Source organism: Haemaphysalis longicornis, unplaced genomic scaffold (genome assembly GCF_048455015.1).
Source record: "Haemaphysalis longicornis isolate Haplotype H1 unplaced genomic scaffold, Haemaphysalis longicornis Haplotype H1 scaffold_245, whole genome shotgun sequence".
In the NCBI taxonomy this organism is placed as follows: Eukaryota; Metazoa; Arthropoda; class Arachnida; order Ixodida; family Ixodidae; genus Haemaphysalis; species Haemaphysalis longicornis.
In genome coordinates, this window is record NW_027526311.1 from 155,161 (window position 1) to 169,433 (window position 14,273).

General features: G+C 53.9%; 1 protein-coding gene across 1 annotated transcript; it reads left to right on the plus strand.

The window, feature by feature from the left end:
• Positions 1 to 963: 963 nt before the first annotated feature.
• LOC144172605 (uncharacterized) lies at positions 964 to 6,622 on the plus strand. The gene is made up of 4 exons (XM_077701256.1): positions 964 to 990; positions 1,291 to 2,688; positions 4,279 to 4,691; positions 6,574 to 6,622. Exons 1-4 carry the CDS (start codon positions 964 to 966, stop codon positions 6,620 to 6,622), a joined length of 1,887 nt encoding a protein of 628 aa, XP_077557382.1.
• The last annotated feature ends 7,651 nt before the right edge of the window (positions 6,623 to 14,273 follow it).

Consider the following 14,273-nt stretch of genomic DNA (forward strand, 5'->3'; position numbering starts at 1 on the left):
TGGGTCATGTGACCGCGGGGGTGACATGTTTACGATTGGTTAGTTCTTTTTTTGTGTGTGTGTTTTATTTGTTTGTAGTGGACCAATCGGGGCTTTGAGAGCTGATGTCACCCTGATGTCAGCCCGGATATCCGCCTGACATCATGTGCACTCTCGCACCAGCAGGGGCGCTGCCCAAATCCCATAAATGCTAGGAACCCCATTACCGGGGGTCGGATTTTACTTCTTGCAGGCGCTTCGCGCCATCGGCTATGCCGAGCGTTCTTCTAAGATCCACCACTTGGGTCCATTCTCGTTTGTAGGTACCCTGTACCTTCGGCTATGTCGAGAGTTGAAACGAGTTACCCCATTTTATGTAAATATTGTAAATTTCTCTTGTAAATAGTACTGCCTATAAACTCCAAGTTATATCGTACTCAAGCCTGCGTCTAATGGCTACCGGAATCCAGCAACCACCGAACCCATCGACTCCTCGACGGCCGCCTCCGGCGGCTTAACAGATCGTCGGCCGCACTGGCGAACATCTCGCTGCTGGTCCTCATCGACTGACGGCGGTACCAGCGGAGCCACCTTTGGGGGAGGAGTGCGAAGGAAAACCTTACTGGCGCAGTCGGACAGGCTGGTATCCGGAAGCAACGGTACGACACCTGCATCGCCTCTGGCGATTCGCCTCGGGCGAAACAACTTGGCAGAACTTCACCGCGGCGAGATCTCGCATCATCGCCCCTGGCTGCGGAGCAGCCGAACGTCGACAGAGCCAGAACCACCCTGGGCGGAGACACCGATCGACAGCATCACTAGGAAGCCTGGCGGGAACGCCGAACCGCGGAAACCTCGAGCGACCACAGGCCGCTAGCCACACTTGACGCAGCTAAAGTGGGTGAGTCTCCTCATTTCTTTCCCCGCTGCCACTGTTGTGTCAGAGCTGTGTGTGGGCCAGAGATAGCGGGTTAAAGGGCTAACATGTCTGGCGACGAGGATAACGAGAGGGTGAGTGGCGGTAGCGACGTACAAAGTGAGGTGCTCTCAGAGCGCCAGATGGAGTACAACTTGAAAATGGCAAGGGAGCGCCGAAAAACGCTAAAACTGGAACTTGCTCTTGCGAATAGTGCCTCTCGATCGCGTGAGCCCAGCCCAGCTGGCAGTGCGTCTCCGCGCGGTAGGAACAATGGTTTGCGGTACCATGCGAAAATGCTGGCAGGCGCATTCCCAAAATTCCCTACGGACGCGGAAGTACCGATTTGGTTTGAATCGGTTGAAAGCACCCTCTTGGTATACGAAGTCCCTAAGGAGTTCTGGGGGCAGATAGTGTTTCCCATTATCGCCGAGAGGGTCGAGTACCTTTCAACGAGACTAACTCCCGCTCAGCACCGCGACTACGAATCGGTCAAGGAGGTGGTACTTGAGGAGCTGAGGCTTTCGCCCTTAGAGTACCAAAAGCGGTTCCTCGGGGCCCGCAAGCGTAAGTCGGAGACGTGGAAAAGCTTCACTACCCGCCTTCGCAGCTACCTAAATTTCTACGTGGAAGCGAGAGGTGTGTCAACCTTCGAAAAGCTATTGGACCTGCTCGTGGCCGATCAGCTGAAGACGGGGCTGACCGAGGAGGCTTTGAAATACGTGAGGCTGCGTGAGGGGGCCAGCTGGTTTGACGCATCAGAGTCCGCGAAGCTGCTGCAGACCTTTGAGGGTGCCGCAGGAAACAAAGACGCTAGCGCTGAGGCTAACGTGACCAACGGGGAAAAACCGGCGACTAAGCCGAGCGGTGACAACCCGAAGGGGGCACGGAAACTTCCGCAGGGGCCCAAGACAAGGTTTAACCAACAGAGCAAGGGGAAACCTAACGCATGCTTCGAATGCGGCGCGGAGGGTCACCTGCGCCCGAACTGCCCACGTGTCCGGGAGCGACAGACAGCCGCGACAAACGCGTCAGCGCGCACAGAAAGGCTAATCGCGCGGGTCGCCACCGAGGGACCTACAGGTGTGGGGGATCGCTTAACGAGCGTAACCATGCACTGTGGGAACCAAGAGATAAGCGCTATAGTGGATACCGGGGCAGAAATCACTGTCGTGCGGGAGAGCATCGTGCCCGACGCGCTAACGGAGTCTCACGGCACCGTGAAGCTTGCGTCCGCGTTTGGGGAACAAGTCGAGGCTAAGCTAGTAGTCCTCCCGCTTGCACTAAGGGCGGGCCAGGCGATTTTCTCCAACGTCGGGGAAGGGACTCCAGTGCTTTGCGCACTCACCGACAAGCTAACATCGCGTACAGACTGTTTGCTATCCGCGGAGGATTGGGGCGTTCTGCAGGAAAACCGAGATCAGGAGCAGGAGGCAACCGGGATGGTCGCGCCACCGACGAAGCGCGACGAGCTGGTAGCCGCGCTTGAGCTGAACGAAGCAGACGCTCCCCAAGAAACCCTGGAACAGGGTGAGGAAAACGCGAACGAAGCGGTGACCGGTGAGGTTGACGACGACGCGGGTAATAGCGTTCACGAGCGAGAGCCTGCCGCGAGTGACACCCAAGTGCTTAGAGCAGAGCAAAAGGGCGACGCAACCCTCGAAAAAGCGTGGCGCGATGCAGCCGACGGGAAGGGAGGCATGCTGGTTATCGACGGCTTGCTCTACCACCGAGACAAGGTGCTGGGGGAGCCGATCAAGCAGTTGGTTTTGCCAGTGGCGCGTCGCCGCCAAGTACTCAGACTGGCTCACGAATCGCCCTGGGGTGGTCACCTGGGTTGTCGAAAAACCAGCGCTAGAATAAAGTACAGCTTTTATTGGCCAGGCATGGAGAAGGACATCCAGGAGTGTTGCAACAGCTGTCACGGTTGTCAGGTGAGGTCAGACCGGCGACTAACAGACCGCATGCCGATAGCTCCGCTAAGCCGACCAAAATACCCATTCCAAAAAGTGAACATCGATGTGGTAGGGCCGATAGACCCACCTTCGAGACGCGGATACCGATACGCGTTATGCGTCGTGGACTTGTGTACTCGTTGGCCGGAGGTGGTCTGCCTAAGATCGTTGACCGCGAAGGCTACCTGCGACGCGCTGCTGACGGTGTTCGCTAGGACGGGAGTCCCGGAAGTAGTTAGCTCGGACTGCGGGACGAACTTTACCGCGCAGCTCACCACCGAGTTTCTGGCGCGGCTCGAGTGTTCCCCGCGGTTCTCTACACCCGACCACCCTGAGAGCAACGGAGCGGTAGAGCGTTGCAACCGGGTGTTCAAAAATATGCTTTTCCATGTGGTAGGCGAACACGCGGGCGAATGGGATAAGTTCGTCCCATTTTTGCTCTGGGCTTACCGCGAGGTGCCACATGACACAACCGGGGTGTCCCCATTTCGGTTGTTGTATGGTAGGGACCCGGTCGGCCCGCTACCTATTCTCCAACGCTCGTGGACAGGAGAACAGGAGCTCCCGATCGCCCTAGCTGAGAGTCCCGAGCAATACTTGCTAAAATTGAGGCGAAAACTTCAACAAGCGGCCGAAGCTGCAGATGGGACTAGCGCTAAGCGCCAGCGCGAATACGCTACCCACTACAACCTACGCACTACCCCGAAGTCCTTCGACCCCGGGGACCAGGTGCTAGTGTTCGATGATAAGCGACCCGGAAAGTTATACCCTAAGTGGTTGGGTCCGTATACAGTCAGGGAGAAATACAGGCAGCATTCCTACTATGTAGAGAAGCCGGAGGGAGCACGTATGCTGGTCCACGGTAACCGACTGCGACCCTACACCTGCCGAGTGCAGAACATTGGCGTCATATTTCATGACGACCAGGACTTCGGAGAAGTCGAATACGTGCCCAGGAAAATCGCTGCGGCTGAGGTTGCCCCAGCGCTCCCTGAGGAGAAAACCTTGCACCTACGCCCGGAGGATAGGGTCAGCATAAGCGAATTGTTTCAGCACTATGCCCCCCTGTTTTCCGGAAATTTAAGAATCGCTAGGGTGGGAGAGCACAGGATTAAACTCATCGAGGGCGCGGAACCGAAGCGGAACCGTCCGTACCGCATGCCGGAGGCATTGAAGGGAGAGGTGACGAAGCAGGTGAACGAACTGCTAGAGCTAGGCCTTATATACAGGTGCGAAAGTCCTTCCGCCCACCAGTTGGTGTGCGTTTCGAAGAAGGATGGCACGATAAGAATGTGCGTCGATTATCGGAACCTCAACGCGATCACCGAGCTCGATGCTTTTCCTATGGGTTGCCCTCAGGAGTTGGTTTTGAAGGTAGGCAAGGCACATTTCATCACCTTGATCGACCTACGACGCGGGTATTGGCAGGTACCACTGGCGGAGAGTTCTCAACTGGCCACCGCGTTCGTGTCGCACATGGGACAGTTCGCGTGGCGGGTGATGCCTTTTGGTCTGCGAAATGCTGCCGCCAGCTTTCAGCGAATCATGAACCAGCTGCTCGCACCTCATGAGGGTTATGCTTGCGCGTACCTCGACGACACTGCCGTTTTTAGCGAGTCACTGCCCGAGCACCTGAGACACTTAGACGCCGTGTTTGCGACGCTCGCCTCGGTGGGCCTCTGGGCGAACTTAGAGAAGTGTCAGATCGCGCAGTCTTCCATCCGCTACCTGGGTCACGTGGTGGGTTCCGGGAAGCATGGCCCCGACCCGGCAAAGCTGGAGGCGATCAAAGGGCTTAAGGTACCCCAGACTAAGAAAGAGCTCAGGAGCGCGCTGGGCCTGTGCGGATATTACAGGGACTATGTACCTAACTTTGCCGCAATCGCGAAGCCTCTGACTCAGTTGACGGCTAAAGGCACTCCCTCTCGCATCCCATGGTCTACTGAAGCCGATCATTCCTTCAAAATGATAAAACGTGCTCTCTGTGATGCCACCTCCTTGACAACACCCGATATCACCAAACCCTTTTGGCTGCTTACCGACGCGTCAGCCATTGCCGCGGGAGCCTGTTTGGCTCAACTGACCGACGACGGCAAGGAGCTGCCGATAGCATTTGCCAGCCACCGCTTCACGCCCACGCAATCGAGGTGGTCCACCATTGAACGCGAGGCATTCGCGGTGATTTGGGGTCTGAGGAAGTTCGATACTTGGGTATTTGGCGCCCAAGTCATAGTCGTGTCCGACCACAACCCACTCAGTTACCTCACCCAGACAGTACCGCAAGGGGCCAAGCTCACGCGTTGGGCCTTGGCATTGCAGCGGTATAACATTGTGGTAAAACACCGGAAAGGCGAGGCACACGCCAACGCGGATACCCTGTCCCGCCTTCCGAACGAGTGCTGGAATGAGGTGCAGTAACGGCTCTGACATACGCACTGGCCGGGGAACAGCGTGGGGAGGCCACCGGTGCCGGTGTGTGTGCGAGTGTGTGCGCGTAGACGAAAACGGAACACTGAAGAAGTGGCCGTATGAACAATCGTCTAGCCAGCGGCAACCAGTGTACCTCTGGTGTTTCTATGTGTTTTTTTTTCTGTTCCTTTTGTCTAGCATTGCGGTATTGTTGTTTCAGGGTGTAGCGTGTCTCACGTTATATTGTGTCATTTTTAGTTTCAGTTCTAAGCCCTGAACTGCGTGAAAAACAATAGCTACATGCAGCTGACTTTTATTATTTTTTTTGTTCTGCTAATACTGAGTTCAAGTTATTGCAGAATCTTGGCAGGGGGGTGTAAGCCCGCTGCGGAATTCTCGTTTGTTTACCGGCGGGACGCGAAGTTGGAAGCCGCGAGTGCATGCCTCGCGTTCCTTCCTTTTGTGCTTTCCCGATAACCTTTGTTGCGCTGGTATGCGGTCAGCTCTTCCCGCGGGTCGGGCGGCGGCCGTCCTTGGCTTCGGGAGGGGATTAGTCCCGACTCCCTCATTGTGCCGGTGAGCGCCCGTAGACGAAGGCGAGGCGGCGAGACGTTAAGACGTTACTGTAAGGCGTTAGTCTAGACCGCTCTAAGCCGTCCGGGGTTGGCTTTTGAACAAGATACCGCCCGTTCAACCTAGTGGGGTGGCCGCTCCTCACGGTATGCGAGTTTAGGTAGCCGAGGCCTTGCCTTGGCTTAGCGGTGGCAATAGCGTTCGCGGAAAGCTGACTAGGAGTGGCGTGAGAGAGATTATCGGGTCATGTGACCGCGGGGGTGACATGTTTACGATTGGTTAGTTCTTTTTTGTGTGTGTGTGTTTTATTTGTTTGTAGTGGACCAATCGGGGCTTTGAGAGCTGATGTCACCCTGATGTCAGCCCGGATATCCGCCTGACATCATGTGCACTCTCGCACCAGCAGGGGCGCTGCCCAAATCCTATAAATGCTAGGAACCCCATTACCGGGGGTCGGATTTTACTTCTTGCAGGCGCTTCGCGCCATCGGCTATGCCGAGCGTTCTTCTAAGATCCACCACTTGGGTCCATTCTCGTTTGTAGGTACCCTGTACCTTCGGCTATGTCGAGAGTTGAAACGAGTTACCCCATTTTATGTAAATATTGTAAATTTCTCTTGTAAATAGTACTGCCTATAAACTCCAAGTTATATCGTACTCAAGCCTGCGTCTAATGGCTACCGGAATCCAGCAACCACCGAACCCATCGACTCCTCGACGGCCGCCTCCGGCGGCTTAACAGATCGTCGGCCGCACTGGCGAACATCTCGCTGCTGGTCCTCATCGACTGACGGCGGTACCAGCGGAGCCACCTTTGGGGGAGGAGTGCGAAGGAAAACCTTATGGAAGGATGGATCTATCGAAGGTCAGGATAATGTGTTTAGTGGCTATTTGTTTGTCATCGCGGCGTATGAATATGCGCTTTACAGCCGTGACGCCCTGATCCCTTAGGCCTTCCAAAAGGTCGGCATCGGTTTCAGAAATGAGATCTGCCTCAGAGATCACACCCTGACAGCTGTTGAGGCTGCGGTGGGGTGTGACCTTGATCTCCAGATCTGCCATGCGGGTTTGTTTCAAGAGGATTGCGGACTGCTGCTGAGTTTTAAATGCATAGCATTTTAGTAACTCACAATGTCACGCGGCGTTGGCGTGCGCTGTCGTAGTCCGCATGCGCGCCTTGTCGTAGTCCGCATGCGCGCCCTGTCGTAGTCCGCAGGCGCGCCTTGTCGTAGTCCGCAGCCAGGAAGAAATAACAGTTTCCGGCACCCGGTTTCGAACCCATGACGCCGCGGGCGGAACGCAAGGTGCCCGGCGCACAACCGACCGAGCCACGAAACCGACACAGATTTCGATGCACCGAACGCGCCTTATATCCTTCACTCATTTCTCGTTTGTTTCGAAAGCGCCACAAGTTGTCCCGCGCTTCCAAAAGATGGCGACACGGGTCCCGCGATCAAGAGATACGACTTGCCGGCGCACCCCCTCGGAAATGCTGTGCATTTGATCGTGCCCCTCGCGAGGGGGATGTCTTTTTTTGTGATGCTATGAATGGGGCCTGTTGTCCAGTTTACGTGGGTGTTCCAGCGTTCAGAGATTGCTTAGTCAAAACAAATCCCCCATAAAGGTTCCTTTAACGCTGTTTTGATTGGCCTTTGTCTTCTAGTTACCTGATCACGCGGTTCCCCAAATAAATGTGTGCGATAGCTTTAGTTTTTTTTAACAAGAAAGTGTTTTATGCCCTGGTAGACCAAGATCTGACCGCCGTGATATCCGCCACGGAAATGACGTCGCCAGAGAACGTTTCATGGACGCGGATCCGCCCGGATTCCAGCTACGAACTCCCTCGCCGCAAAGGGAGGTACACAGCACTGTGCTCACTGGGCTATGAATTTTTTACTTCAACTAGTACTTCGCCTGTTCGTAGTTTTTTTGCCTCGAAAGATTTGCCAATGATTCCTTCAAGGAACTTGGAGACAAGGAATACAGACTGGGAGGAGACGGGTTTCGATTTATCTACTGATTCAAGGACCAAAAACCGGGGATAGTTGTCAGGTTTCGGAGTGTTGATGGTTGGTAGGGATGGAAAAGAAACTTCGGTGCGGCCCCTTTTCGGGGGCCGATCACGTTTGGGGGGGGGGGTTTGAATTATCCATATGGCATAGAAAAAAGACATCCCCCTCGCGAGGGGCACGATCAAATGCACAGCATTTCCGAGGGGGTGCGCCGGCAAGTCGTATCTCTCGATCGCGGGACCCGTGTCGCCATCTTTTGGAGGCGCGGGACAACTTGTGGCGCTTTCGAAACAAACGAGAAATGAGTGAAGGATATAAGGCGCTTTCGGTGCATCGAAATCTGTGTCGGTTTCGTGGCTCGGTCGGTAGTGCGCCGGACACCTTGCGTTCCGCCCGCGGCGTCATGGGTTCGAAACCGGGCGCCGGAAACTGTTATTTCTTCCTGGCTGCGGACTACGACCAGGCGCGCCTGCGGACTACGACAAGACGCGCATGCGGACTACGACAAGGCGCGCATGCGGACTACGACAAGGCACGCCAACGCCGCGTGACATTGTGAGTTACTAAAATGCTATGCATTTAAAAGCAGGGAGACGGGGGTACTTTCTCCTTTGACCTTACCCTGGTAGTCAAAGAAGTCTCGGAGCTCCCTGCCTGGTAGACAGACAGGGAGCCCATCGGCCGGAGCTTGACCAAGGCTCCGACGGCCACCGTTTACGGCTTCTACCCTTCACCTTTAAACACGTCGCCACGGTTGGACACGGCTTATGTTGGGAGCTCGGGGTCCGCGGTGTCGCTGCTCACCGTCACCATGAATACTCAAGGTGCCCCGTGCGGGGGCTCGGCGTCCATGTCGTCATCTGATGGCAAGGGGGTGCCCAGCGGACTGGGCCCCCTTGACGTGGTACCCTTTCGGGTTTCTTCGCCTGCGCTGCGAGTGCCGAAGGCGTGGGGAGCACCACAGGTGGCACAGGCAGTGAGGCGGGGGAGGGGGTGGCGGCGACTGCCTCCGTCTCCATCTCCGTGCTCTTGCGTGTGCTTTGGGCCGGTGGAGAGGAAGCAGTGGATGCAGCGGCATCCCCAACAGACGTTGTTCACACCACATCCGCTGCTGGGTGAGCGAGCGCTGCGGAGGCTGGTTGGGCTGCCATAGGCAACCCAGGGGGGGGGGGGTGCGGGGGCGGGGGCGGGACCAAGTCCGACTCGCGGTACTGGGTCCCCGCCGAAACGAAACGCCGCTCCGCACCCCCGGCAAGCTGCGTCGGCGTACCTGCCCAGAGGGAAGGACGACCTCTTTCGCGCCTCTGGGAAGGTGATGTTTTCGGTTATCCTAAAGCGGCCCTGAAAGGCATTTTGAGCACACTAAATGAACTAGCGCAATCGTTAGATAGGGTCGTCAACATCATCTGTGCCAAGTATTACTCTTTTACGCGCAGCGGAAAGCTCACACTTTTGTTGCAAAGTTTGTCGCTTTTTTCTCACCCTTCCCTTCGTGTTTTTGGACGCCGCCATCTTCACATGTCTACATCATCGATTCCCATATGTTCGTCATGAGCTAGACATCCTGCTATTGGGCGGCTTTTTCACGCACTTCCGGCAAAGAGATGAGTCGTCTGCTCAGCATCGGCTCGCCCGCTGATCTGCCAGCGCAGTGCCGGAGTGTTGTACATTTTACGACAAACGAAACAAGTGTAAACAAACGCTTAACCGTTTGTATTGAATGCAACACGGCCATAGCACGACATGGATTTTATGTTACATGAGTACGTACCATAAAGAAAGCCCCGTGACACTTATTTGGTGCAATCGCAGAGAACGCCTGAGCCGAATGCCAGGGTTTGACGCGTACATTTTATTCAACTTCAAAACAATCCAGAGATGCGTTTCGAACGAACGCAACGTCACAACATGCGTTGCAAGTCTGAACCGCGATTAACAGACGATGGGTTGCCTCCTCCTGCCCGTCGTAAATTCGGCACTCACCTCACACCCGGTTTGCGTGGACGAACAGCAAGTCACAACTCTGGCGCGCAAGCGAGAAGGCTTTTAGCCAGGCACACTACACATACCCCATGCGAGGTTGAGTCGTACGTCGTTCGAGAAAGATAATCCAGACCATGGGAAGCACTATCCACCCGCAGAAGTACAATGTCGCATTTCATCGCGAAACGAACGCGTCCACAACACACAGGAGGCGATGCACACACACACACAGCTTCGGTCACTGCATTGGCTTAGCTGCAAGCTTCGTTCGGACAATCAGCGATGCTACGACGATACAGAGCTGCGTGAGGACAACGTGCTAACCACTTCACGTATTTAAAAACACAGGGGCAAAGAACTTGGTTAATCGGAAGCAAAAACTATGTCCTCCATTATAGTGCCTGAAATATACTGGCTAGTGTGCCGCGGGCGGGCTCCAGGCGGGCGCCGGGAGCGATGTACGCGGCCGGCTGCAGCTTGGGGCGCTGCCGTGCGGGAGTGTGCGCGTTCGTTCGGCCCGCGCAGATCGCGCGGTTACCTCCGAGCTGCGGCGCAGATGGCAGCGGCAGAACTTTCCATTCCCGCTTGCGACGAAAGCGAGCGAATGCGACGGAAATTCTGTCGCGCGACGAAAATTTGTCCCGACCATTCGACAAAAACGATCGTCGCGCGACAAAGCGACGGAATTCCTGCCGCTTTCACTCGCTTTCGTCGCAAGTGCGAACGCGCCTTTATGCGCAATCACATAAAACAAGCTCTTGCTTAACGCCTGAGCATACGGTTGATATCTGACTACGTTACACTGTGCTTGCCAGTGTATTTAAACGATGTCACTAGGTTTGAAACGTACGCGCTCGGTGTGCAGCTTTGTAAATGCAAGCGGCCTCACATACGCACGCTATTTTGCTGCTAATAGAGTTTTAGTACAGCGTTTGTGGCCTTAGCATACGCAAAACGCTAAATTTTTGCATCCCGCTACGTAAACACTGCGAGGGGAGTTTTAGTAGAGCGGTAGAGCGTCTAATCAGTTTTGCGTAGCGACACACTAATGCATACGGCGCCATCTGTCAAATGTTTTCCGAAATGTCTCGCCGGCTCATCTGCTATCGGAGTGCATGAGTGTTTGGACATTTTACGACTATCCAAACAAGTGCAAACATACGCTTTCCCGTCAGTGTTGAATGCAACACATGGGTGCAGCTTGTCAGAACACGGGTTCTCGCTGATCGAGTGCGGCGTTGGTTTGCTCTGCGCCTTCCCCTTCATCGCCGCTGATAAAGCGATCCAATCCGGCGCGTTTTGTGCACGGGTTCTGTGTCGGTTTAAAATGTCCTTTTTCACATGCCGCCGGTAGTAGGAATTACAACCGCCGCAAAATAACACCCGGCACCAGCGGGGTCACATCTGAGACCGCGCTTTTTGGATAAACAGTGCGCGGTGCACCAAAGAGAACAAGCGCACGATTCTCCCCGCGCGGCTGCGAATTCGCCGCCGATACCAACGGCAGCTACGTATACCGCGAAAGGGCAAGGCCAGGCCGCACACATGCGGCCAGGTCCTTCGTTCACTTTTCCAGCCTTTAGAGGAGTGTCCATGGGGTCAACAAAGATGAAAAAGCCGAAAGAGCTGGCCCGTAGCAGACGGCAGTCTGTGGGAGCGCAATAGCGGAAGTTCCTCACCGCTGAGGAGCGGAGCATCATGGGAGGGGAGGCCAACAGCGAAGAAACAGTTGAAAGGAGGAGGAAATACGGCGCGACGATAATGCGCGGTTTTTGATTTACGATTTCTCAGCTAATACGCATCGCTTTAACAAAATTCTTGCAGGAGGAGATTGCTAATACATTGCTTTATTTGGTTACATGTACATCCATGCATCGGTGGAAGGCATTTCAGGACCCCTTTAAGGTTAATGATTTTTTTTTTCAAGATGAAACTTTTCACAAGCGCGAGAGTATGCTGCGTGTGGACCCTGGCAATTCGGGCAGGTGAATTTGGTTGCAGTGCAGTTGTCGGAGATATGATCGTGCTGGGCGCATTTGGCAAATGTTGTTCTGCCTCGACAGGAGTTGGTACCATGCCCGAACCTCTGGCACTTGAAACAGTGCCGCGGGTTCGGGATGTACGGCCGGACAGAACAACGGATGAAACCTGCGTTGACATGCTCGGGCAGTGTGCAGCGGTCGAAAGTCAGGATCAGATGTGTGGTGGCTATTTCTTTGTTGTCTCTCCTGATGACTATGCGCCTTACTGTTGTCACGCCTTGGTCTTTTAGGCCCTTGAGTAAATCAGTCTCTGTCTCGGTTAGGAGATCTGCCTCAGAGATCACACCTTGACAACTGTTGAGGCTGCGGTGGCGTGTGACCCTGATCTACAGATCTCCCATGCGGGTTTGTTTCGGGAGGATTGTGGATTGCTACTGAGTTTTAACTTCAACTAGCACTTCACCAGTTCTGAGCTTTTTGGCGTCATATGTTTTGCCGATGATACCTTCAAGGTATTTAGAAACAAGAAATACAGATTGAGAGGAAACCGGCTTCGATTTGTCCACAGATTGAATGATCAAAAAACGAGGGTAGTTATCTGGCTTTGGGAGTGAGATAGAAGGCAAAGAAGGAAAAGATACTTCGGTGCGGCCCCTTTTCGGGGGCCGATCACGTCTTGGGGGGGGGGTTTCAAAATGTCATATAGCATAGTATAAAAGCAGGGAGACGGGGGTACTTTCTTCTTTCACCTTACCCTGGTAGACAAAGAGGTCCCGGAGCTCCCTGCCTGGTAAACAGACAGGGAGCCCATCCGCCGGAGCTTGACCTGGGCTCCGGCGGCCACCGTTCGTGGTTTCTAACCCTCCACCTATAAACACATCGCCACGGTTGGATCCAGCGTATGTTTGTAGGCTCGGGGTCCGCGGTATCCCCAGTACCGTCACCAAGATTGCTCAAGGTGCCCCGTGCGGGGTGGTTACAGTTTTTGATGCATCACTATAAAACTCTGCATATTGATACTTGTACTGCAGAGACAAGAAGCGCTGCAAAATTGCAGTTTGTGGTACCCTGGTTTTATCAATATTCGTGAAAGACAAGTCACAACACACAGGTTGAAGCTGCCAGGGTGGTAAAACGTCAGTAAAAGATGTGTATATGTCTGAAAAAGAGATGTTGAAATCCGAACCTTCCTGTCTCACTCGAAGTGAAAATGGCAAAGGAATGGACGGGCGATTTACAAACACTGGTGATGTGGATGCATCATTAAAAACAGGTATAAAAGGATGGTTGTTCATAGATAAAATTTTGAAAGCGTAGAGCATGTCCATGTACGTTCGTTGGTCCTCAAGGCACCATTTGTTACATTCAACATATACACTCTTTGCCGGGCTAGTGCGGAACGCACCCGACGCTAGGCGGAGGCCCAAGTGGAGTATGATGATGATCGTTGGATGTTTATGGCGCAAGGCCAACTGGGGCAAAGAGCGCCAAAACAATGGTCGATGATAGGGGTGAAACGTTAAACACTAAGTAAAATCAGCAAAAACAAAAGTAAAATCACAACACGACAATGAGCATGGCTGGTGTATTGGGCCAGATTTCATGATGCGTGATAGGAAATGAGGTTTAAAAACTTGACGTCGGACAAATACTCAAACACACGTTTCACGGAAACAATGGCATCATCACCTAGGAAAAACGATGGATGTAGGGGGAGATGTTGTCTGTAGAGTTCTCTGAAGTGTTTGTGTCGTGTTGTGTGAAGTGCCTTGCATGTGATTAGTATGTGCACTACGGATAGGGCCTCTCCGCACCTGCCGCACTGGGGTCTAGGAGATCCCGTCAGCAGATACGAGTGCGTCGCATGGGTGTGTCCTATCCGTAGCCTTGCCAAGGCGACTTCTGTGTGTCTGTTGTGTGAGTCAGTTGTGTACCGTCCCAAGTGTGGCTTTATTCCGTGTAGTTTGTTGTCTGTCTGTTCGTCCCAGTGTGTTTGCCATGTTCTGCGCAGGTGCTGTTTTATGTGAGGCTTGAGGTCTGTATATGGTACGCTTGTTATGTCGACAGTGTTCCTGAGTGCAGCAGCACCGGCCCTCTCATACACCGAGTGCAGCAGCACCGGCCCTCCGCATACACCGACATGATAGTGTTGAATACAAGATTAATGATGTGGTTTTTGGGGGGTTTATGCGATGATAATGCGCGAACAACACTCAAAGAATCTGTGTAGATTATAGAGTTGGGAATTTGATTTTCAAGGACATGTCGTACAATCAGTAAAATTCCGTACGCCTCTGCTGAAAAAATTGTTGTGTGCACGCTCATGGTTCTGGCTGCATTGAAATTTGGACCATGAGCAGCGCACGACACCATAGTGGAGGTTTTAGAAGCGTCACTGTAGAATTCAGCACGTGGGTATTTGAACTGCAAAGAAAGAAAGTGCTGAAGTATTGCAGCTTGCGGTA

Excerpts from the sequence above, each read along its gene's own strand:
- LOC144172605 (XM_077701256.1), top strand. The coding sequence starts at position 964 with ATGTCTGGCGACGAGGATAACGAGAGG. Across the intron at positions 991-1,290 it reads GCGACGAGGATAACGAGAGG|GAGTTCTGGGGGCAGATAGT; the intron begins GTGAGTGGCGGT and ends GAAGTCCCTAAG. Across the intron at positions 2,689-4,278 it reads CAGTGGCGCGTCGCCGCCAA|GTACCACTGGCGGAGAGTTC; the intron begins GTACTCAGACTG and ends GGGTATTGGCAG.